The sequence below is a fragment of the Crocuta crocuta genome, unplaced genomic scaffold, assembly GCF_008692635.1.
Source record: "Crocuta crocuta isolate KB4526 unplaced genomic scaffold, BGI_CrCroc_1.0 scaffold207, whole genome shotgun sequence".
Lineage (NCBI taxonomy): Eukaryota > Metazoa > Chordata > Mammalia > Carnivora > Hyaenidae > Crocuta > Crocuta crocuta.
Genome location: NW_027531996.1, coordinates 2,183,801 through 2,209,631, shown reverse-complemented (window position 1 = coordinate 2,209,631; position 25,831 = coordinate 2,183,801). Strand labels below are relative to the sequence as shown.

Sequence of the window (25,831 nt, the reverse complement as noted above, 5' to 3'; positions counted from 1 at the left end):
AAAGACACCATTACTAGAGTGAAGAGACAGCCACAGAGTACAATATATCTGCAATTTAGATATCCAACAATGGACTCATATCCAGAATATAGCTAGAACTCTAATAAGTCAATTAGAAAACGGGACACCTGGGTGGCTCAGTCATTTAAGTGTCTGACCTTGGCTCACGTCACAATCTCACAGTTTGATTTTCAGTCCCACACTGGGCTCAGAGACTGGAGCCTGCTTCAGATTCTGTGTCTTGCCCTCTCTCTGCCACTTCCCTGCTCATGCACTGTCTGTCTCTCTCTCTCTAAAAAATAAACAAGCATTTAAAAAAAAAAAGACAATCTAGTTTAAGAAAATCAGCAGAAGAATTAATCAGGTGTTCCATGAAAGAGGATATTCAAATGACCAGTAAGTATATAGGAAGGTGCTCAATATCATTACTTACCACAAAGATGCAAATTAAAGCCACACTGACATAGTGCTACATATTCATCATAATAACTTTAAAAAGGGCAGTATCAAGTGTTGGTAAAAATATGGAGCAACTGGAATTCTCATAAACCATATACTTACTGGTAGAAACTGGCACAACTACCTTGGAAAACTGTTCAGTAGTGTCTACTAAGTAGAACATATGCATATCCTATCGGCCAACAATCCCATGGCCGGGCATATACACAAGAGAAATAAATGCATTTGTGTTTGAAAAATCATAAACAAGAATTTTCAGAGCATCTTTATTCATAATAGATCTAAGTAAATACAAACCAAGGGCCCATCAAAGTTCAATGGTAAGTAAATTGTGGTATATTCATATGCAAATGAAAAGAAACAAACCACTTCCATGGATGAATCTCACGGACATCATACTGAGTGAAATAAACCAGGCAAAACAGAGTACATACTATATGATTCCATTTATATGAAGTTCAAACAGGCAAAACTAATCAGTGGTGATGTTAAGTCAAAATAATGATTATTTGGCAAGGAGTTTACTGATTGGGAGGGGCCAGAGAGGATACTTCTGAAATTCTGGTACTGTTCTATATACCCATCTGAGTGGTGGTTATGTGGATGTATTCATTCACAAAAATTCATTGAGCAGTTCATTACATTTTGGATACTTTACACACAGCTTAAAAAATTCTGCCAAGTCTAAACTCAAGTCCTAAATTTACTAGCTTTAATGCCCATTTAAAATAAATGCACTACATTTCAACAAGGCTACTGGTGACGAAAAGATGTAATCACTACTCTCAGAATTACAACAAACAAAATACATAATGGATGAGAGTAAGCCCTTTATAGAAGAAAATCTTATATCTATATTCCAACCAGTTTCTCTAATTGTGTAGTTTGAAAATACCAGATAGATCAGAGGTTAGTCATAGGAAAACATGATAAATTCATTCATTCAACAAATATATATTAAGCACCTACTATTTGCAAGTTCGGGACTAGGCACTAATCATAACTACTCATCTGAACCAATTAAGTGTACTGACCTGTCCAAAACTGAAACCAACCCATTAATTATACCTTGTCTAGAGAAAGAATATATTAACAGAAAAGGTCTATATAGAGTCTAATTAAGGGGATTCCAAAAACTAAGAATTTAGCAATTTAGATAATATACTAAATTAGGTATCCTGGCTAGGGAAAAATAATCTGGGAAGCAAATTTATTCTGGTCCCAAAAGAGGTACACAGTTACATGGGTAAAGATGACTCTGTATCCTTCACCATTTCCCTGATAAACCAATCCATAAAAATTACTACCTAATTTTAGTCTAGAACTACATCCAGCAATTTTTCTAATTAACAGATTTAGCAACTCTGCTTCTTTGCTTAGAGAAAAAGGATACCTTGGGTAGTACACTATTCATTTTGTAGAAGGTGAATAATAAGCTGACATTCTGGTGAATCTATTTCCAGTGATTATTATGAAGAACTCCTAAGAATACTTACAATCTTTGTGCATAGATATAAAAATGATTTTCTGGACCTCTAAAATCTCAGGAATGGACTTGGGAACATGGCAACCAGTTCATGGAACAGCCATACTGTGAAGTCCTGTCTGGGTAGCTTGCTGACCACTTTAGATTAGGAGCTGGCAAACTACCTCCCAAAAGCCGAATACAGCCTCTTGCCTATTTCTGCAAATAAAATGTTATTGGAACACGGGCATGTTAATTTGAATACACATGGCAACAGTTGCTTTCATACAACAAAAGCAGAGTTGAGTGGTTATGATAGAGACTGCCTGGCCCACAAAGCCTTAAATATTTATTATTTAGCCCTCTACCAAAAAAGTTTCCTGACTTCTGCTTTAGGTGACTTCTCACTGTCATTTCATAATTGCCATAATCTTTGCCTTAGTCTAAAATAGAGCTCATGTCCTCAATTTCCATTATAAGAACAACTTGTACCTAATTCCATCCGAGATATTTAGAAATGAAAACTCTACATTATCATTGGTCATCGACTAATTACTATAAATGAATGTTTTCAAAAAACTTAATGCAGTTATAAAGTTTCCTTATGAAGTTTCTCCTCTAAAATAATCCCTGCAGTTTTACAATTCTTAAATCATCAATGGTTGAATTAACTTTCTGTAAGTTCATCATTTCTTTCCAATCATGAGTTTAAGTTTGTTATTTATAACTAATATGGAAGATATCATTAATATAGTTTCCTCATTGTATCCTATTTATGTACCCCCCAAATTATGACTTTTTCATTTGGAGGGAGCTGTAAATATTTTTAACAGCAGCACTGTATAAGTAATAAATTCTTTACTGCAATTCTTTGCTACTGAAATTGCCCAAATCCAATGATTTCCCATTCTGATATTTATGCAATTATTTTTTTCTTCTAGAACATCAGCTTGACAAAATCCAAATAAATATAAAACAAAGTAGCCATAAATGCTACTATTAAAGAAGATCCTTCTAAAAAAAAGGAAAGCTTTAAAAATTGTTAATTTATGTGGGAAGTCAAACAAGGACTAAGACAACATATAAGAAAGAATTCAAAGTAGTCTGTATTTTAAAATATGGTAGCATTACCAATGGTGAAAAAAAGAAAGATTTAGTAAATGATATCCTTTGGGAAGCAACTGAAGCAAATCATTCTACTATAACTACCTATAAATCACAACTCACTAAGTGAAAAGGAAAGTATACAATGGTAACTTGGTAAGCAAGACAATCAAATCATACTGGATTTATTCTTTTAAAAGAGAAGAAAAAAGAAAACTCTCTTCAGAGAGTTACACAGATATAGAAGAAACATAATCCTCCGTAAAACAGGGAAATCTGAGCTAAAAGTTGAGTAAATTTCCTATAGAAAAAAATTTTCCCGAACTCTACAAAATAATATTCAAAAGTACTGAAGCTTACAGAGAAAGTGCAGAATATTGCTCATTCATGACATCAACTTTAACATAAGTAAAAATCGTATGGGGAAAAGGCAAAAAAATTTAACTAAGAGCAACAATATTTAAATGTCCATATTTTACTCCTGAATAATGATACAAAGATATATGTAAAGTATCTATTAACTTTTACCTGAATGCGTCCGAAAATGCATTTCCAGACTTGATTTGCCTTTAAAAATTTTCTTACAAACATCACATTGATGAAATGTTGCTTTGTATCTAAGAAAAATAAAAAGCGTTGAGTTTTCAATATAACTTTAATAACATAATGAAAATTTGTTACAGCATTTGCAAAAATTATATATAGAATTCTCACATTAATAAAGCATACAACTCCAAAGGAAAGTGGAAATACTTTTTAAGTACCAATCTGGGTGGCTCAGTTGGTTAAATGTCTGACTTCTGCTCAGGTGATGATCTCAGGGTTAGTGAGTTGAAGCCCCATGATGGGCTCTGTGCTGACAGCTCAGAGCCTAGAGCCTGCTTCGTGGATTCTGTCTCCCTCACCGTTCCCAAGTTCAAGCTCTGCACTGGGCTCTGTGCTCACAGCCCAGAGACTGGAGCCTGCTTTAGATTCTGTCTCCCTCTCTCTCTGTCCCTCCCCTGCTCATTCACTCTGTCTCAAAAATAAAAAAATAAATATTTTTAAAAAATTTTAATAAAATTTTAATAAAAAGTACCGACCTTATCTCTGGTTCTTCCTCCTCCAATTATATTCAATGAATAAATCTATATAAAGAGGTCCTTGGGCTTTTTAACTTTAAACCACTTACTTCTAAGATTTAAATCACTGAACTTGTGTTATTATTATTTGCTATTAAAAAATATCAAAGGAGAAATTATAAGGACAGAAACAGATCAATGATGAGCTGAAGGAAGAAAAAGGAGTTGAACACAAAGGTATAGTGGTAATTTAGGGGTGACAGAACTATTCTATATCTTGACTCTGGTCATGATTACATGACTGCATGCACTTATCAAAATGTGCAGAACTACACACTAAAAAGAACAAATTTCTCTCTTTGTAAAGCATATCTTAATTTACAAAACAGACACTGAGGCTGACTGAAAAGAAACTGCAGGAATCTAAAAAATGCGCATTCATCAAAAGGGTGACACTGCTCTAACTGGTTCATTTTATAACAATTATAATAACTATTATAAACTTGAGCTTAAAAATAAATTTTATGCCTAAATTAAAAAAAGAATGAGATACCAGTCCTTTATTTTTATTACAGATTAATAGACATAAAAAGCTGGTAAATTACTCAAAACTAACTTATCAGGCAGTAAAGCGTAGTGCCTAAGAATATGTTTGAGTTAAATAGTCCTAGACTCCAATTTAATTGTGAGGATAGGGGCGCCTGGGTGGCTCAGTCGGTTAAGCGTCCAACTTTGGCTCAGGTCATAATCTCATGGTTTGTGGGTTCGAGTCCCGTATTGGGCTCTGTGCTGACAGCTCAGAGCCTGGAGCCTGTTTCAGATTCTATGTCTCCCTCTCTCTCTGACCCTCCCCTGCTCACGCTATCTCTGTCTCTCTCAGAAATAAAACATTTAAAAAAATTGTGAGGATAAAGATATATGTAAAATTATTAGCATTAAATTATAGTTATTAAAAGTCTATCATCTCACCTTGGAAGTAATTCATATCTAATTGAATACACAGCAAAATAATTAACTCAAAAAGGGGCTACTACAATGTTCTGTAAGACAGTTTGCTCTTAACATACTGAGTTTTACTGGGATGTTTAGCATATTGTTACAATATTCAATAATAGCAATAGTATGCCTAACATTTCAAATGCCATTCACACTTCAATTCATCCAACTCAACATTTACAGAGTGGCTACAAAAACTCTATGCAAGGCCCTGTCTTCTAAAAACTTAACTTCTACTTGATGAAACAAAGATTTAAACTCAGCAAAAGACCTGTAACCAGTATACTTAGTTTGTCCTATCCCATTCATATCCATGGTAAATACAAATAGAGATATAGACAGGGTCACCGTAGGCACACACAGAAAGAAGCAGTGGTACCCAACTTGGGGCAATTTTGTCCCGCACGGGCATTTAGTAATGTCTGAAGACATTTTCCTTTTTCACAACTGGAGGTAGGGGGGTGCTACTGCCATCTAGTGGATAGAAGCCAGTAACCTACAATGCATAGGGCAGCTCCCCAACAAAGATCATTATCTGACCCAAAATGCCTATAGTGTTGTGGCGAAGAAATCTAGATCTATAAAAGGCAAGAAGAAACATTATAAAATAATGGGTGGGAGGCGGGGTGCTAACCTTCATCACTCCCCACATTGTTTCCTTGGATAATTTGCTTTTACGTATTCACATACAAATCTTGATACACACTCAGACTTCACTTCTGAGATTTAGACTTCTATTTACCTGTCAAATTCTATGTTTGAGTTTCTATTAAGCATCTCAAAGTCAATATATACCAAACAATTCATTGTCTCCTGTAAATTTGGTCCATCTTCTGTATTCTCTATCTCAGTGGCTGGTTTATCAACCACCCACTTGAAAACAGGAATTATCCATGACTGCTCCCATTCTTTCAATAAAAAAACTAAGCATTTTTCAAATAAGTATCTGCTACTGTTTATTATTAATTCTATCCCCTAGTTTAGGTCGTCACCATCTTTTTCCTAAATTCTAACAGCCTTCTAAAACTAGTTGATTTACTTGCCTCGATTTATCCACCACTAATCCAGCCTCTACACATCAATAAGAGTAATCTACCCCAAAAGAATCACCTTCTCTTTTAAAATATACAATGTCTTTTATCATATAGGAATAAGTACTGGTTCCATAAAATGATATGTAAGGCTCCATACTCTAGATCCACTACTAGCCAGCCCTAGTAGAGTGTGGAGCCCACAGGCTCAGGCTCCGAAATTACCAAGGCCAGCAGATAGACACACAGGCCCTTGTGGCAGGGGGGGAATCCCAAAACTCTTTCACAAGGCTTGCAAGATCAAAGGTATTTTCAAAATAATCCCATAACATTTATTTTCATTTCTCATTACATAGACATTTGCACTAATAATATATACAAAAGAAATGGTGGATAAAATTGCTGGTGCCTCAGCTCTAAACAAGGTAGTGGTACCAAAGTAGTCATTGTGCTCTTTACCACCAGGCACTAACAGGAAAAAAAAAAGTGGTAAAGGAGTGAGATTATAATTTTACTAACTTTCAACCTTTCAGAGTGTGTAATGTTCTCTGTGATGAAATGGGGAGGGCACAAGAAGCACTTCTACAGCATACCGTTTAATGGTTGTCTCAAAACAAAGTGAGTTGTGAGCTGAAGTTGCCACTTTCTTCATGAAATACCATTGTACTTGAAAGAATGAAAGACAAACCACAATTACAGACCTGAGTTTTTGGCAGATATTTTCATGAAAATTAAAGGAAGTAAACCTGTTGCATCAAGGGAAAAAATGACAATATTTGTCATCAATGATAAAGTCTGAGCTTTCAAGCTAGTATAAAAATTTTGGAGAACTTGCATCTGCCCTTGTGGTCTTGACAGCTTCCCAATACTCCTTTCTGAGAGGCTGGAAGCAAATGTTGATCCTGTATTGTGAAATGTGCTAACATTTAGAAAATTGGCATAACTTAGCGAACCCATATTTTTCAAAGGACAAATGCATCGTATTACTCCGTAGGTACAAAAAAAAAAAAAATTAGAGTACAAGAACAATGGACTGAATGCAACAGAGTATGAAAACTTCATTACTTTTGTTTCAGATTGCACCTTACAACTACCTTTAAGAAACTACCACTTGCTTAGTTTTGGTATAGTAGCAAAGACTAATATCCACAATTATCTAAGACTACTGCTATCATAATACTCTTCCTTTTACCAACTACATATAGAGTGAGGCTAGATTTTCTTCACTGACGTCAAACAAAATAACACATGGCAGTAGATACAATATTCCAGCTGTCTTCTATTAGGGCATCAGAGAGATTTACAAAAACGTAAAACATGCCACTCTTTTAGTATTTTTAATTTGTTTTGTTAAGTTGCTATTTTTTACAAAATTGCTTTTTATGTGAGCATGTGATGGGTATATTACTATTTTTAAGTGAATTAATAAACAAGGACTTCATTTTTTTCAATTGAATTTCTAACATGATTTACATAGTTTATTTAAACAATAATAATTTTTATATTTTTATATTATTATTTCTATAACAAGAGTTCCTGAGATACTGAATAATTTTTAAGGGTATAAAGGGGTTGAGAAAAAGTTACAGAATTTCTGGAGCAAGTGAGTGTGCAGTTCAATCTATTTTCCACCAACTGAAACACTCTATTGAAATTCTTATTTCCTTTTCTCTACAGCAGCATGTATATCTTTCTATCCCAGCGCTTGGCAGCATTTCTACTATCTAATGAACACAAGAATTCAAAGATTACAATGAATACATTCATTCAATGAGTGAATCACTGAACAAAATCAGTGAAAGAAACAATAGATCAGTATACGAAAATGTAAGAAGTGACAGAAATCAACACTTCCTAATGTTCTTCGAAGTGGTCTGTCACTTACTACATTTAAAGATAATATATACATTTTGTTAATCATGATCAGTACTATAAACTACAACTACAGTTTCTTGGCAGCTTAGACCATGTGTATTATTTAGCATTTGTGTCAAACACCTAGTCCAAGAACATGGATTCTCTGAACATGTTTACACTTGACGACTAATCTGTTAAATCTGAATATCTAAATTGTATTAAAAAGCTGGTATTCTAAAGAAAAAAGGAGACAAATGGAAAAACTGACTCTTAGGAAATAAACTGACAGTTACCAGAGAGAAGTGGCAGGGGGGTAGGTGAAATAGATGAAGGGATTTAAGAGTACAATTATCATGATGAGCACTGAGTAATGCACAGAATTATTGAGTACATCTGAACCTAATACAATATTGTATGTTAAGTATACTGAAATTTCTTTAAAAACTTGGTGTTCAGGACAGCACGTGCCTCCTTCAAATAAAATACCATTTTATTTTATTTATTTATTTTTAAATATATTTATTTTGGGTGGGAGGCAGGTGGGGTGGGAGAGAGAGAGAGGGAGGGAGGGGGGAGAGGGNNNNAGGGAGGGAGTGGGGAGAGGGGGAGAGAGGGAGGGAGGGAGGGAGGGGGAGAGAGATAACCTCAAGCAGGCCCCGCACTGCCAGCACAGAGTCCAACACAGGGCTCGGAACTGTGAAATTGTGACCTGAGCCAAAATCCAGAGTTGGAGGCTCAACTGACTGAGCCACGCAGGCACCCCTAAAGAAAATACCATTTTAAACGCTTAGTATGATTAAGAAGAAATCTAAATTCTGACTAGAAACATTTCCAGTAATAACTCTTATTAAGTATAATATATAGGCAGCACATTATATTTTTCGCTCAGAGCAACAGCAACCAAAGATAAATGAAAGGCCCAAAGAAGGCCAAGACTTTGTATTAGTTATTAACTTCAATATCTACTACCTCCTACCCTTGAGTCAACTGAAAACAAGTAAACAAAAATGTTTCCTTCAATTTCTCTGGGTCAACAGAGAAGCTATAGAAGAAAAAAAAGAGTTAGTTAACCTACCCCCAATTAAACAAAATAAACTATGAGACAACTTACAATTTTCATCCAAACTACACTTATCCAATGTAGTAATTATGAGAAACTGCTTTTTCACTTACTTTTGCCACACTTTCTCTCCCAGGTGTACACTTTTGTAATGAACAGTGAGATGATCCCTACGTCCAAAACACTTTCCACATTCTTCGCACTGATGAGCCTTCTCACCTTAAAGACCCAAATAGTTTGATTATAATATGCACTTCAGTTTTCTCCTCAGAAATAAATGACCAAACAACAGGATAATATAATAGAAAATAGACCAGAATAGTAAAGCCACCCTTTATTCGGGGCTATATGCTTTACATTCCTTACTTAAGTACCTTTCTTCAATGAGTCGATGCTTATTTTCATGGATGTGAACCCTTTTCCCCACCTGCAGGAGTAATGAATAGCCTTTCTGCTGAAGACTTCAAATCTCACTTCTTAATGTAACAGAGTAAGATAAATGAAATGACTTCAAAACTCAGGAATTTTTTAGTAATATATGTCTGAATGTCAAACACTTTAAATGAAAATACACTGAATCCACTTAAGGCTGTTTTGCTGTTTATAAAAAGGACCTGAACATTTTCAGATCTTTGTACTTTTTAAAAAAATTATTTTTCACATGTGGGAATTTCACACATTTGCAATGAGCCCAAAATACAAATATGAACGAAAATTCTAGGTGAGTCCCATTTCTCATCTCTAATATTTGGTTATAAAGGCTTGGGCTTTAAAAATCACTCTTAACTTAATTCAGTATGCAATTAAGGCATATGATCTCTAGAATTAGGAATTTAGAATCCTCCTCCTAAAAATGAAAATGCAGAATTCCAGTGAAAAAGTCATCAGACTGTTAGCAACTCTCAAAAGTGCTGGTAACAACTGCAACTTGCAATCTCATTGGGATCATTTAAGAAAGGAATTATGTGTGTTGCATGCTTCATATTTAGATTGCTAATAATAATAATAATCACCTGTTCTACTATGGTTATAGAGAGGGCTCTTTCCCATTATTATACTCATAGAGTTGGCTCTCTCAGCTCTTCCTGAACATCAATCGGAGAGGAAAATATGAAAGAAAGCCCAGAATATAAAAATTATAAATATAGAATAAAGATCTGAAATTGATCAGGATTACTAAGATACTCTTTTCCAAAGATGGGGTTTCAAAAATTCACTATTAATGTTAACACTGAATTATAATTATTTACCTTCAAACATCTGTTTTGCTAACTTCTATCAAATCCAATAAAAATGGAAACTGTTATCTTGGCATCTCTCTTTACAGAAATGTCAATACCAATTTTTGCACATATCCATATAACATGCAAAATGCAAATTTTCAGAATTTGATTAAAACAAACTTCAAAATAATAGTCTGTAGTCATAAATGGCAACCAAATGATTAAAATTACAGTGGACAAAAACATGTCATAAAATTGTGTCTCTTTCAGATGTTTTAAAAGAAAGTTTTCAGAACCAGCATTATTGATGGAGTGACCAGCATATATATTACTAAAATTATTAAAATTATAGCCAACATAAACATGATGTAGTAAGTCCTTTTCAGGTGCTTTTTTAAAGGACTTGTAAGCATCATCACAAAATATACCTTACCTGAATGTATTTTTTTGTGCTTTGTAAGGTGGTCATGACGAATAAATGTTTTCCCGCATTCATCACACTCATATCTTTTATCATCATGATGTACTCGCAAGTGAAGTCTATAAAGAAAAAAACTGAAGGCCATAAAAACTGGTGCCACCGAAGGGAAAATCTTGATTAAGTAAGGGAAACTGGGCTGTTTACTCAGCCACCCTCATCCATTATTTGGTCCACATCTATGACCGTCAGTCTTTCCCACTCTCTCACTACCTGACTCCAGTGTTGCTACTCACTTCTTTCAAAAAGCACTTCAACATGTGAACATATACAATGTCTGGATGGCATTCCTTCCTGATTTTTTACATCCTAAATCTATTTCACTGCATGTACTAAATGTCTAGGGTTGTAATCTGACTGGGGGAGTTTCAGACATAGTAAAAGTAGGAATAAGTCAGAAGGACTTAGACAAATAAGGTTAAGTGACTTACACATATGATGCAGTAAATAATACAGCAAATTAATCTTATCCTGGATGACAAATACCACTTATAAATTGATAGATGAGAATTAAGTAAATTTTATATGTAATCCACTTGCTGACAGTTACATTTGCTACTTTTCTTCACACTAACCAAAGTGTGGTTCGTTTTACAGTCACCCAAAGACAGATTATAGAGGTTTAAAGTATTTAAATTCATTTAACTTGAATTATTTTTTTTTTTTTTAAATATTTTTATTTATTTCTAGGAGAGAGAGACAGCGTGAACAGGGGAGGGTCAGAGAGAGAGGGAGTCACAGACTGAAACAGGCTCCAGGCTCTGAGCTGGCAGCACATAGCCCGACGCGGGGCTCGAACCCACGAACCGTGAGATCATGACCTAAGCGAAAGTCGGACGCTTAACCGACTAAGCCACCCAGTCGCCCCTAACTTGAATTATTCTTATACCCCTAATTCTCCATCTATATATATCCTAGTGAAATGAATAGTTTTCCCATTCAAGTTGCCAAAACAAGTACTGATTCCATAACTACAATCAGTAAAACTGACTGAACTACATCTAAAGGGAGCACATTCTGTTTAAAATTAAAAAGAGGTAAATAATAAATGAAAGTGTAAAAAAATGTTAGGAACATTAATAAAAATTTGAAATGTACATATATCTCAAAGTAGGTTGTCACCTATCATTTAGTCAGGAAAAAGCCAACTTTTCAGAAACTGCAAATGTGCTCAGGGATTCAGCTATAAAAACAATTACACAGGTTAAAACAAAACATACAGAAGACTTTCCAAAACTGATAATCTTAGAGTTTTCAATTTTGCTATATTTCACACCATTTCTTTGATAGTCAAAAGTGATGAAATTCACTAAGGTTAGAACATCTAAGTTTGGAGCTTTAATGAATTTTAATTCAAAGAGAAGTAATGAAATAAACACTTAAATGACAGCGACTCAGATAGTAAAACATTTAGCAAACTTGATAATGAAGAAATATTTAATACTTTGCACTACAGAAAGAAGACAATGTTAAAAGTTGTAATGTAGAGGGAAAGTCTATAAGTAATGTTTTTTGCATAATTTTGTTTACGTGAGTACTAAGAAATGTTTTAATTCAACAATCAACTAATGCAATGACTTAAAAAAATAGAGAATTAAAACAGATATAATTTATCTTAATTAATACTGGGGAAAAAATGACTTGACTTACCTGTATGAACTTCCATGACGAAAACTTTGTCCACAAATACTACAAAGATGAGGTTTTTCTCCACTATGGATTCTCAAATGTTCTTTCAAAGTAGTCCTATATTTTAAAAATAAACATTTATCTTAAGTTTTTTAATGCAATATTTATATTAAACATAGATTTCCAGAAAGCTTACTAGAAAGGTATTCAAGCTAAAGATACTATGACAATTCTCCCTTTCTCTTACAGTATTTTTGCTTTTTATGGAATTAGTCTCATGAGCACATAAACATTCTTGTTTTGTCTCTCTTCTTAAAAAAGTTTTTTAACTTTGCCTTCCTTTGCCATTGGTTTACTCAAAGATTTACCTACACAGCTTAAGCAACTTTCAAGTACAATGAAAAATGCTCAATTGTCACTAATAAATTAGGTAAAACTGCTGTGAATTTTAGTGGAGAAAATTTAATAATATATAAGGAATCCAGTTTATTAGTAGTATTCCTTTCAAATGTGTGCTTGGTATCTGTTAAAAGAATGTTTTAAGCCAAAGAAATCTTTATAGGTATTTGTGACTTCCAGATGTCAATGTGAAAAAGGGAAAGAGTATAAAGAGTACAATTGTTGCCATTTCTAAAGCCTCCAGCCCTAGTGACCCTAGATGGGCTTGTTAAAATAAAAAACAAGAGACCAGCCTTGAAAATCTCCTAAGCAGACAAAACCAGTTTAGTCATAAAAACAAAGCCTAATGTAGCTTATTTTGCAAGGATAACTTGACCTGGCTCATTTGTTTATGCCTCTGAAAAGCACAGGGAAAACTTAAGACTGTTTCCCAAGGTTTATACGGGGTAACCATTAACCAATTCTCTATCACTTAAGAACATTCTAATATCATAACCAACCACTGTGCAGGATAAATGGTCACTGCTTTCTCATTACAGAAGCTGCATGTAACAATATACGCCTGAGTCTTGTTCCATGTTTTGGTTTGAGTGCTCCTGGTTTGCAAACTGTCATTTTCTGTGTGCATGATAAGATTTTACTAATTACTACTTTGGTGATTCATTGATTTTTGTTATTTCTAAACTTTTGACAGGCTATTGTGTAACCATTGCTGCTCCAAATACATAGCTAGCGTTTCCTATACTTATAACACTCAGAGATTTCCTACATATGTAAAGCTGAGTAAGGCTAGACACAGTTATTCTGGGAGGTAAGAAAGTAAAAGGCAATGTGTCTGCCCTTTGTAGGCTTTAACTGTCTCTAATACTTGGTTTTTATTTCAAGCCCACATCCAGTGAGCATGAGGGCTGAATATGAAATGAAGGTAGATCTATGCCAGTAGATGGTGCTCTTCTACAAGGCCCAGCAACACCTGACTCCTGCATTTGCAGGTGCTCCCAACTTTGTGGAAAATATCCCTAAAACTTTCCCTGCACCACTACCTATTAAGTTATTAAAAGTAAGAAGATGGAAGGTTGTTTTAGTTTTTGGTTTGTCTGCTTTTTGTTTTTATAGAAGGACCTTTAAGATAAAAAGAATTTATAATGCATAAAATAAACTATAATTTACCAGTCGATAAATGTAAGTTTTCATATAAATATACCATACTGATTTTCCTATTTTACCATATCGATTTGTTATTAAAAACCTTAGAAGTGTTTTTAAATTATGAAACTTTTGCATGCTGAAGAATATAAAATTTGTGCAGAGTGTTTAAAGAACAGTATTATTACATTTACATACAAAGTAAGACAAAGAATATTCCTATACCTTAGAATGCCTCCATGTTACACTCTGTTCTCTCAAATAACCATGTATGTCAACTATTCTCTCTCTTCTTTGTTTTACTACCTAGTAGTATATATCACTAAACAATATATTGTATATTTTTAAAAAACTGAGTAGTAAGCACAAATCTAGTAATACTGCCACTATTAGCTAAAGGGCCCATGAGATAATATGAACAGGGTTTCTGTATCAAAGTCCGGCTGCAGCCTGCCTATGGCATTAGCAAGAGCCCTTTCCAGCGTGTCAGTGGGTAAAGTCATGTATAAATACCAGAAAACATAAGGGTCATCACTATCAGAGCATCTGACAATCTAGAGTGGATCAGGTACTGGAAGTCGGACAGAAATACATACAAAGTGAATAGGCTATTGTATATATTTTGCTTCTAAACTATCTATCTCTAATTCTCATGGATAGGTCAGAAAACATTTCTGTGAAATCAAGCAAATATCCTCAGTTAAATCAAGCAACAAGACATAAATATAATCATAGGAACTTCACTGGCATACAGGTACCATACAGTGTCAGAGTACAGAAAAGAATTTGAATCAGGGAGAAGGAAATGTGGAGCTGCTACTCAATGGGTATGAAGTTTCAGTTATGCAAGGTAGTAAATTCTAGAGGTTTGCTGTACAACATTGTGCCCACAGTTAATAATATTGTATCATGCACTTAAACATTTAGTAAGAGGGTAGATCTCATGTTAAAAGTTCTTACCACAGTAAATTAAAAGAAAAATACTTTGGGTCAGACCTACTCTAGCATTCTGACTCCTAGTTCTTAAAAGAGGGAACATAGTAGCAGGGATCTCAGCAAGGCCAAGCCCCAACGTGTCATGGGTCACTACTACTACTACTAGTGTGGGCTGACCACCCGTGGCACACATATGTTGCACATCTGACAACCTGGAAACTTCATTCACCATCCTCCTATGAATTCCTTTTGCCACTTTCCAGTATTAGAATTCCTATCTCCTGTAGCCCTCATCTTCCTCTTCATCAGTTTACTTTCTCATTCTGGTGAAGCATACATCTGAGCTGCTTCATGAGAAAGAGTACATCAAAGACTAACTTTTTGATATCATGAAAACTGTCTTTATGATCCTTAGGATTGATTATTAATTTAACTAAGAACAGAATTCTGGGCTGGAAATAATTTTCTTTCAGAATTTTCAAAGTATAACTGCATCATCTTATTTCTAGTATTGCTGTTCAGAGAGATGTCCAAGTAATTCTAATACGTAATTCAATATCCGTAACTTTTTTCCCCTAAAAATTAGAAGCATATAGAAGCTTCTCTTTTTTCCCCAGTGTTCTGAAATATCACAGCAATATAGATTGGAGTAGGTTTATTTTCATCTAATGTCCTAAGCATTTGATGAGTAATTTCAGTCTGGCAACTCCTGTCCTTCAGTTCTGAGAAATTATCTTGAATTATTCAGTGATGATTTTTTTCCCTTGCTATTTTCACTATTCATTCTTTCTTTCTGGACCTCTTGACTGATTCTCTAATGTTCTAATCCTTATTTCACATTTCTGTATTTTTGCTCTACCTTTTGGGAGATTGCCCTCAACTTTTTCTTCAATCCTTCCATTAGGGTGTTTACTTTGTCTATCATATTTTGAAATACTTTGAATGTGATTTGTTATGTCAGTGACTCTTTTATATAGCATCCTGTTCCTGTGTAATGGATTCTTTATCTTCAACTTTATCTTCAATAGGATATCCAAAATAGTTGTTTAAATTCTTTTTTTATTTTTTATTTTTTGGAAGTTTTCTTCTTTCTGGATAATATTTCCTTCAAGTTTTTTTTTTTTTTTCCCCTTCCTGATTGTGTTGGAATCTAGCTTCCATGTTAAAGGTTTTCCTTCTCTGTTTTTTAATTCTTCTATCTGCCCATGATTAAGTGTGATAGACTAAAAAGTAGATGGGATGGTCAAAGAGCATGAGGGGGCCCTGATGACTATGCTTCACAATAGGTGATCTAGGTGTACTGTTTGTTAGGGAATATATTTGCCCTTTGGTTTCTCAGATTTTCAGGGAATTGTTTTCTAATCTACTACCAGGGGAATAAAATCTAAAACCCAAGAGGTCAGAAGGGATAAGGCCGGGGGCTCACTGCTTTAGAATTCAGAAAGCATTCATCATATAACAACATGGTATAGTCCAGTCCAGATATCTGCTGAGTTGGGAGAGGAGTTGGTGTCCAGCAGCAATGGCCTGTGTGGGTGTCAGAAGAAAATCCAAATAATCTAACTTCTAAAGAAGTCTTTATTCCAGTGCTCCTTGTTCTGTCTCTCCTTCACTCTAGTTCCAGAGGCATCTGATACTGCCTGCTCCTATTCCTTCTGTGGATTCTCTGATGTAAACTATGTTCTCAACTTCTCCATCACCACTTTGGGATTTATCTTTCTTAGATCTGCTAGGTCAGTTACCACTGATTTATCTCCTTTCCAGCTTCCAAATCTCTGTTGTTCTTGTCATCGTTCTGTCTGTAGCTTACTATCTTTTAAATCAGTCAATAACTTTTAATGTAGTTTCTTACTAGAGTTTCAGAAAGAAATAAAATGGTACCTATGTTAAATTCACCATCTAAACCTACAGATTCTGACTTCCTATCATCTTCTACGACATTTTATATAATTTCTTCTCATGTGCTTAAATTTCATATTAAAGTATAATTCAAGTATCTCACATCTGGCATTACCTTAATCCTTCTAAACTGTATTTGTTAATTATTTGTATATAACAGTACCAGGGTTTTTCTAGGTGTGTAGATAATCCCTCACCTTTCTCGTACTGATTTTCCACAAATGAAGCAAGTCCATTTTCTCTTTCCACCGTGGGTACATTCTATATGGCGTTTCAAATTTCCAGTGTCATTAAACTGGCGACCACATATATCACATGGAAAAGGACCTAAAAAGGAAAGAATAGTGTACATTTTAAAGTTTAAGAAACCGATACTAAGTTAAATTTAATAAGCATGTTGTGAATGTATACCTACCACTGTAAGTGCATATATTATAAAACAATAAAGTTATTTACTTATAGTTTTATTTTCTCTTCTAGACTGTTTATTCCTAGAAGGCAAGTTACAGTCATCTCTATATGTTTAGAACTGAGTTTAGGGTGTGGCATCTAATATAATAAATGTTGAATAATGTAATAAATGGCCAATTCCTAGTTTGAAATCAGACTAAAGTAAAAAATGTTATATACCAGATTTCTGGAGAAAACAGGTACTGAGAAACTTTGGAAGAATAAACAAAGGACTCCAAAGAGTTCATAATCTGGAAATATATTGTTCCTCAAAACCACACATTTTTAATGATGTTGCCTACACTGAAAATACTGTGGAATCTACTGTGAACTCTAATGAGAAATTAATCATGGCAGAACAATGGAAAGACAATGGCATTTGGACACTGCAATTCAGAAACACATGTATAAGCAAAATAGTTCAGTAGCCACGGTAGTTTTGGGGGAATTTCAACACGCTTTTGAGAGACGACCTCAAAATGTATGAAGTATCTTCAACATATTCTTATTTCATCTTCCATTAGATCTAAGTCTTTTATTCATTTATTAACTCCGAGTAGTACTATGGAAAATCCCTCCATCGCCTCTTACACCCCTCTTCACCAAAAAAGGCTCCAAGAAGGTGGGAAAAAAGAGATTCAGCATATGCACAGAGATAAAGAGATGAAGCAAATAAAGTGCCAAGATGAGTAGATTACAGCAAATGTAAGTTAGGCAGAGAGTGAAATAACTATGAGCGACTGAAGGCTCCAGCTGGGTGAAGAAAGAAAGCAGCACTCTCTTTCATGCTCAGTTACTTATCAGAGTTTTTCAAATGAAATACCTACAGTCTTTTCCCTACATTAGATATCCAGTTTTGCATTCAGTTAAACTTCCTTAAACTTCTGTTTATGAAGCTACACTGGGAAGTTACTAAAGCAGATTTTCATTCCAACTCTCTAAATAGGATGAAATTAGAAGATTTGACTTTAAAGTCTACTATAACTTTTATACTTATACATGGAGATACATTAAAAATTATTCTATTCCAGGGTGTCTGGGTGGCTCACTTGGTTAAGCATCTGACTCTTGACTTCAGCTCAAGTCATGATCTACCAAGTTCGCGAGACTGAGCTCCATGTGAGGCAGAGCTTGCTTGGGATTCTGTCTCCCTCTCTCTCTGTCCCTCTCCTGCTTGCACTTTCTCTCAAAAATAAATAAATAAACATTAAAAAAATTCTTCTGTCCTGTTTAGATTGTATTTCTTAGATATTGCTCCCTCTGATTTATAGCATATATAATCCTAATGTAGGCAGTTTGAATATGACTTTGAATAACCTAAAGCAGTAATACTCATGTGTGTGGTATCTGGAACATCAGCATCAGGATCACCTGGGAACTTGTTAGAAGCAAATTCTCGGGCCACACCTCAGACCTGAACCACTTAACTAACATACAGTATTCAAGTCAACAGAAACATAGAAATGGGATGTAAAAGAACTGTATGTGTATGTGTGTGTGTGTGTGAATACCTATGAAATATATATACTACATATTATAAATATTTACATATATAATATACATATATAAAACATATACATACATGGTTCTAGTTCAACCGTCTTTTCAGGAATGCTTTCTTTAACAATTCTTATCAGTTCAAGAATCTGCCTGTATACTTTTACTGACAGGAAATTATTGTGCAAGACAACTTACTTCGATGTAGAAGTTCCAATACTTTAAAAGATTTCTAAATTGAAACTAAACCTATACCTTAGGATTTCCACCCAATGTTCTTAGAATGCCTATTTATTTACTAAATGATATATTTAACAAAAGCTGAAATAGAAAATCAGGAACAGAAAAAAAGTGGAAGTGAAAGCAAATATGATCACTATAAATATTATATTTTGCCATGAGGTTTCTGTAAGATGGGACAAAAAGGGATTACCTATGGTTTTCATCTCAAAAAGGAAGAAGCCCATCAATTCCCAAAGAGAAACTCTTTTTCTTGCAACTAATGTATAAAGAAATTTCTCACAGGCAACTTGCAATCATGAACATGCCTCCAATTATATTTCTGGTAATAATAAAATCTGCTTCATATGATGGCTTCTTAGAAATGCCAAGATGAAATCCTATGATAGATAACTTACTAAAGGCAATTCAAAAAAGGACTAAGCTACAAAAATAACCTTCCAGCATACACTAGTCTTATAGACTACAATTGTAAAGATTTAAGTGTTCCTTATTGCACAGTAGTCTTTAAAGTTTTCAAAGCCAGATGCTCTACCTTTCCCAGACAAAATAGTTCAAGGTCCTTCAAAAGTTTTTCACAGGACATAATTTTAAGACCTCGTGTCACTATAATTACCCACCTCTTGAGAATGTACTTGTCAATATCCATCTTGAATGCAGTATCCAGAAATGAATTCAGTATTCCAGATGAATTTAAAATCAGTGAGATAATTACCTCCCTGATTCTGAACAATAGATTGTTATTAATATAGTTTAAAACTAGTGTTTTTTGTTAATCACATGACATTATTGGTTCAGATTGTGCCTAAAAAGCTTCTGCTTTTAAGCCCATCTGTAAATAAAGAAGTCTGGATTCTGTACCATTTTACAGTTCTATAATCCCCATTACGACCTTGTAATTACTCTCAATTAATTTTAACTTAATTTGTTTCAACTTTTTGTATGCACAAAGATTTCTTCTTACATCTTTATTTTCTGGTGTATTAACTACACTTTGGAAGGTGGCCATACTCACCACTACACCACCATGCTGCAGAGCAAATGACCTCGACTTTGGATGATGATAATTCCCTATCAGTACTGACTGTCATAAATGCACCTCTGTACTACCATCTGGCACACAGGTTTCCACCTTGGCCATAAGCATTAGACAGAGGGTTTGTCAAATACAGTGCCACATTCCACATATACTAAGTTAACTTTATTTCCTGAAAAAAATGAGTTTTTTCCAACAAAAATGTCTTATTCAAGCACTCATAGACCTATCCACCAATCAACTGTGAATATATGCAGTTTATGACTACAGACACATCTGCCATGAAAACAAAACATGAACATATTTACTCATCTCTAGGCACGGCAGCAAATCTAGTGTTCCTCCCAATTTGTCTGACTTCTTTCTGTTAAGAGGTTCAACAGCAGCAGGCTCCTCTAGCATGAGATGATAACCAATAACTACTATGACTACTTTTAGAAAAAGTAATTTGCTTACCCAGATGGAACTTTTCTTGATGCTTTAACCGTGCAAATCGAGATTTGAAATGTTCTTCGCAATAGGTACACTTAAAAGGTTTATCTTGAGAATGCAGAATCATATGCTCCTCCAAGTGTGGTCTTCGAGTAAAAGATTTCTTACAAATCTAAAAGAAATGTACGCAAAACGTAAGGGAACCTGAATTAAAAATTAAAATACAAAGCTCATGATGAGAAAGAAACTCATGAATTCAAGAAGTTAAAGGGAAAAGGTCTCCCAATAGAAAAGTTAACCAAAGTAGCATCGCATTTTAATTATGCAGAAAAAAATGCCTTGGAGGAATTATAGTAAGAAATTATTTTAAATTCATACTACAGGCTGCTAAACTTCAACTCCTTACATTTCTAATAGGCTAATTTCTAGGATTACACAGTAACCTTAATATCTAATTCTAGCCAAGATTTCTAAAAATCCATTAAATTTATATTTTTAAATAACATATATCATGAATAGAAGGTTTTATTATTGTTGCCATACATTTAATCAGGAATAGGAGTCTCCAGAAAAATAATTTAGAATTTCTCTCTTAAAGTTGTCGAAAGGAAGAGATACAGCTTTTTAAAGAAATCTGGCAGACACAAGATTTAAAAAGGGGGAGGTTGATGAAGGTTCATCACTGTAACAGATATACCACTTTAGGGGATGCTGATAATGGGGAGAATAGGCATTTGTGGAGGCGGGGATATGGGAAATCACTATACTTTGCCCTCAATTATACTGTAAAACTTAAACTGCTCTGAAAAATAAAGCCTCAATTTTCTTTTACTACAAAAAGGCAGGGGGAAAAGGGGCTGCTGTAACAACAACAACAACAAATTTAATAATATAGCATGTACTGTATACTAGGCACATGCTAAATAATCCATGATTTATTCTACTTAATTCTCACAATAATCCTACGAGGTAGATATAATTATTATCACCATTTCACAGCTGAGTGTGATGAAACTTATTAAGGAGAAGAAACCAACTTATGTACATCCAAACAATTAGTGATTAACTTCAATTCCTAGAAGCTGAAATCAGAGAAATGGAGAAAATTCTGCTGTATAAATATACTGAAGCCTGAAAATAAGGAAGACAAATGACAGCTTGTGACTCCTTTAAACAATATTTACCTAAATAATGAAAAAGCACTTAAGGAAGAAGTGTGGTACGACAGATATCTAAAAATTATTTGCTATGACTGGAAAAACAGAAACTAATTCCCATTCCCTTAAATCTGACCTGACTATAGTGACTTGTGTGACCACCAGAATGTGCTAAAAATAATGCTCAGTGACTTCTGAGGCTAGGCCTTAAAAACTCCTATCAGTTTTACCTAGGCTTCTTAGAGCTTAGCTGCCCTGCTAGAAAGAAGATCAAGTAGCTTCATGAAAAGACCAAAGTGGAAAAGAATCAAGGTCCCTAGCCAACTGTTCTTGCTAAGCTCCTTGCTGTCAGCCAACATCAGTTCCAGCCATGTGAGTGGCCCCAAAACACACCACACACAACCAGCCCATCTATATCAGCTGAAAACAACTGAGCGACTTCAGATGATAGCATGTAGAACCGAATTACCTAGCAAAGCTGTGCTCCAAATGTAGATTACAGACCCACAAAGTAGTAGAATATAATAAAACAGTTGTTAAAGGCCACTGAGTTTTGAGACAGATAACTAGAAATGGAGGGAATATTCTAAACACTTTATGCTACTATTTATGTAATAATGTCAGTTTATATACACAACATAAGTATATGGTATGGTAGTTACACTAAAAATAAAAACTGGGGCCGCTGAGTGGCTCAGTCGGTTGAGCGTCTGACTCTTGGTTTTGGCTCAGGTCATGATCTCACGGTTCATGAGTTCAAGTCCTGCATCACGCTCCGTGCTGCCAGTGCAGAGCTACCTGGGATTCTCTCCTCCCCCCTCTCTCTGCCCCTCCCCCATGTTCTCAGTCTTTATCCCTCTCTCAAAATAAATAAGAATAAAAAAATTTTTTTTAAATAAATAAGAAATAAAAACTAAGATTTCCATCAGGTCCACCATCTAAAAACTAACCCTTATAGGGTTTAATTTACAAATATTAAGATAGCTGTATAAAAGAAAGATTCTAAAAGTGAGATAAGCTAAGTTTATATTACCTTAAAATCTAATTACTTTCCCCAAAGGTAACATTACATTTATTTTGGTTTTCTACTACAAATTAAAACGTCTTACATCACATTTCCAACTTTCACTCTTGGTCTTCTTAATGGAGATAAATTCTTGTGCATTTTCAGGATGAAATCTGCAAGGAAAAAAAAAGACTGTTAGGAAAAGATTATATTAGTTAAGTCAATATTCCATATGATCTGTCAACAGTGATTGTGAGAATCAAGCACTGATTCCTTTCATTAAGACACAAACACATGTAAACACCTTAAGAATACAGGTATCATTAACATTTAATAAACGAATGTATGCCTAAATTTATGCAGAAATAGTCCAAGAACAGTGTAATTATATTTTAAATACTTTCAGAAACCTAGCTAGACACAGATAATCTTCAAGGTAATTCACTTGATTTTTTTAATCCAAATTTTAGTAAATAACCTTTCTTAAAAATGGAACACTGTACTAAACATGCTTTCTCTCACAAACTTTTATACACTAAAGACAAAGTGGAGCATGAGGAATAAGTTTGCTACAGGTCTAAAAATATGGATTTTGAAAATATACTTGCCAAAACCCAAAATAAAAAACAGGATGACCAAAATGTTGTCTTAAACTTCTGTAGTTACAGTTCCTGTTTCAAAATCAAAAAACTTCATCTTAATAGCAATAATAAAAAACATAAACTAACATTTGCTGCTCTTAATATATCTGTAATCCAATATATTTGCAATAAAAAATGTTTGCAAAATACTAAGTAAAGGAAGAATCGGAGACAAGCACTCCATAAATGTTTTCAGCTTACTCCATATTTAAATTAGAAGGCACAATAAAATATACTATGGAAGCAAGATAATACTTGCCTCTTAACATGCTTGGCTAAAGTCTTCTTGCTTGCATGAAGTTTATTACAATAAGGGCACTTGTGCTCCTTCTTATGAAATTCTGTTTCATTACTGTGCTTCTTTCTGTGAACAGTTAGATTAGACTTTGTCGAATAGCGCTGGTGACAAATATCACACTCAAAGGGCTTCTCACCTGTGTGAACACGTGTGTGGCTCTCATATTTCCCTATAAAAAGAGAGAAACTAAAATTAAATTCATTATATTTGGCACAAAGTGACTGAAATTTGACAGTGCAATAAAATCTCATGACTAATAACATTTAATACACAAACCTACATACAAGACTAGAAAAAAGTTTATATCTAAATACGGTATACATCTCTGATAAGCCTCAAGACTTATTATTTTGGTCTCATTGTTTTCCTTGAAAACTTGGGTCATTAAAGAAAATTATTCATGTTTACACATTTTTTTAAATTGTTTTTTAATGTTTATTTTTGAGAGAGAGAGAGACAAAAAGAGAAGTGAGCAGTGAGAGGGGCAGAGAGAGAGAGGGAGACAGACTCTGAAGCAGGCTCCACACTCTGCGCTGTCAGCACAAAACCCAACGCGGGGCTCGAACCAATGAATCAAGAGATCACGACCTGGCCAAAGTCAGACACTTACCCGATAGAGCCACCCAAGTGCCTCTCATGTTTATACATTTTAAAAACCAAGACTTTGGGTAAATTTGCTTAACATTCTGTTGGCAAATTGCCTGAACTTAAAACTTTAAAATATATAGATGTATTTAAATGTTTATTTATTTTGAAAGAGCAGGAAGTGAGCATGAGCAGCAGAGGGGAACAGAGAAGCAGAGAGAGATCCCAAACAGGCTCCACAATGTGAGTGCAGAGCCCAGCGCAGGTCTCAATCTCGTGAACCATGAGGTCATGAAATGAACCAAAACCAAGAGTTGGGCGCTTAACCAACTGAGCCACCCAGGAGCCCCTAAAATATAAATTTTTTAAATTTAAAATTGATCTTCAGCAAAAGATTTACTCATCCTTTAAGATTTACTATTTTTATTTTACTTTTACTATGTATATCCATGAATTGAAAGAAATGTTCAGATTTGATAGTCCTTTTAATAATATCTTAAAAGGAAAAATAATACGCTTATGTATCGTATATGATAGTTGTATCTCTCTTCCCACAGAAGGTAATCTGGAAAGGGTATGACAAATCTAGAAATCTCAATAAAACCTATACTTCATTACAACATATTCATATAGTATCTCTCCAACTCATAAAATATTAGAAATCAAATCACCTGTACTTGACGCATGCACAACACCAAAGTGCTGAAGCCAACACATATGAGCAATATCAAAGAAAGCAGGAAAAGGAAAAATAAACTGGTATCAGTGCACAGATACTGGGAATCATACTAATGTGAGATTTGTATTATCTGAATACATACCTGAATTCTGTACAATGTTACAGGTTTCTCCAACAGAAAACATTTTTTTTTAAATCACGAAATTTTAACATGGACTTTCCAGGAGAAAAAGTTATAATAAAAAATGAAATAAAAAGATTTTTTTGGCTTAATTTTTATTTTTATTCCTACTTAGACTAAAATTTTTTCACATCGTTATTTAGAACAGAAATTTCTAAAAATCCAGAAACAGAATAGCATCACAGGTAAGAGCATAGATCCTGGATCCATGCACCTAGATATGAATGCTGACTCTTTAAATAGCAGGCTATGTGACTTTGGACAAGCTGAAAAAATGGAGTGAAAGTATTTACTTTACAGGACTGTCACAGGCATAAATGAATTAATACACATTAAAGCACTTCTAAAGGTGTCTGATACAAGTTATCAACTAACGTTGACTCTTATTATTCTGTAATCAAAGTTGTGAATGTGCACATCTAGTAGCTTAAAAGAGAAATTACAAGGAATTCTTGGGGCACCTGGGTGGCTGTCTGTTAAGCGTCCAACTTCAGCTTGAGTCATGATCTCACAGCTCGGGGGTTCGAGCCCCGCATCATGCTCCGAGCTGTCAGTACAGAGCCTGGAGCCTGCTTCGAATTCTGTGTCTCCTCTCTCTCTGCCCCTCCCCTGCTCATGCTCACTCTCTCTTAAAAATAAAGAAATTTCAAGGATTCTTTTGAGCAAAAAGCAATAAAAGTAAGAAAAAATACTCTCAGTAAGAGGAGCAGTTTTCAATTAAAAGCTAGCTCTGCTTTGTCCTGCAAAATAAATGTATACATTTTTCTTCAGGCCAAAGCTGATATAAAAGTATAGCATTTCAGTCATATACTTAAAAAATATTCTATGTATATCATGGAAATCAGGAAAAAACCCAAAATATGCTAGGTGACTGAGAAAAAAAGAT

The 25,831-nt window shown here is 34.4% G+C and overlaps 1 protein-coding gene across 2 annotated transcripts in view; it reads right to left on the bottom strand.

Annotated features, from left to right (window-relative positions):
• Positions 1-25,831, bottom strand: part of ZBTB41 (zinc finger and BTB domain containing 41) — a 48,190-nt gene that overhangs the window by 13,952 nt on the left and 8,407 nt on the right. Inside the window, exons 3-10 of one of the 2 annotated variants that reach the window (XM_077775103.1) lie at positions 23,462-23,669; positions 22,665-22,734; positions 20,423-20,570; positions 16,941-17,070; positions 12,385-12,480; positions 10,690-10,811; positions 9,147-9,252; positions 3,557-3,645 (exon numbers count right to left, since the gene is read on the bottom strand). In XM_077775103.1, coding sequence (XP_077631229.1) covers positions 3,557-3,645; positions 9,147-9,252; positions 10,690-10,811; positions 12,385-12,480; positions 16,941-17,070; positions 20,423-20,570; positions 22,665-22,734; positions 23,462-23,669 — 969 coding nt within the window. The remainder of the gene's footprint in view (positions 1-3,556; positions 3,646-9,146; positions 9,253-10,689; positions 10,812-12,384; positions 12,481-16,940; positions 17,071-20,422; positions 20,571-22,664; positions 22,735-23,461; positions 23,670-25,831) is intronic. The other variant, XM_077775104.1, reaches the window with a different exon arrangement.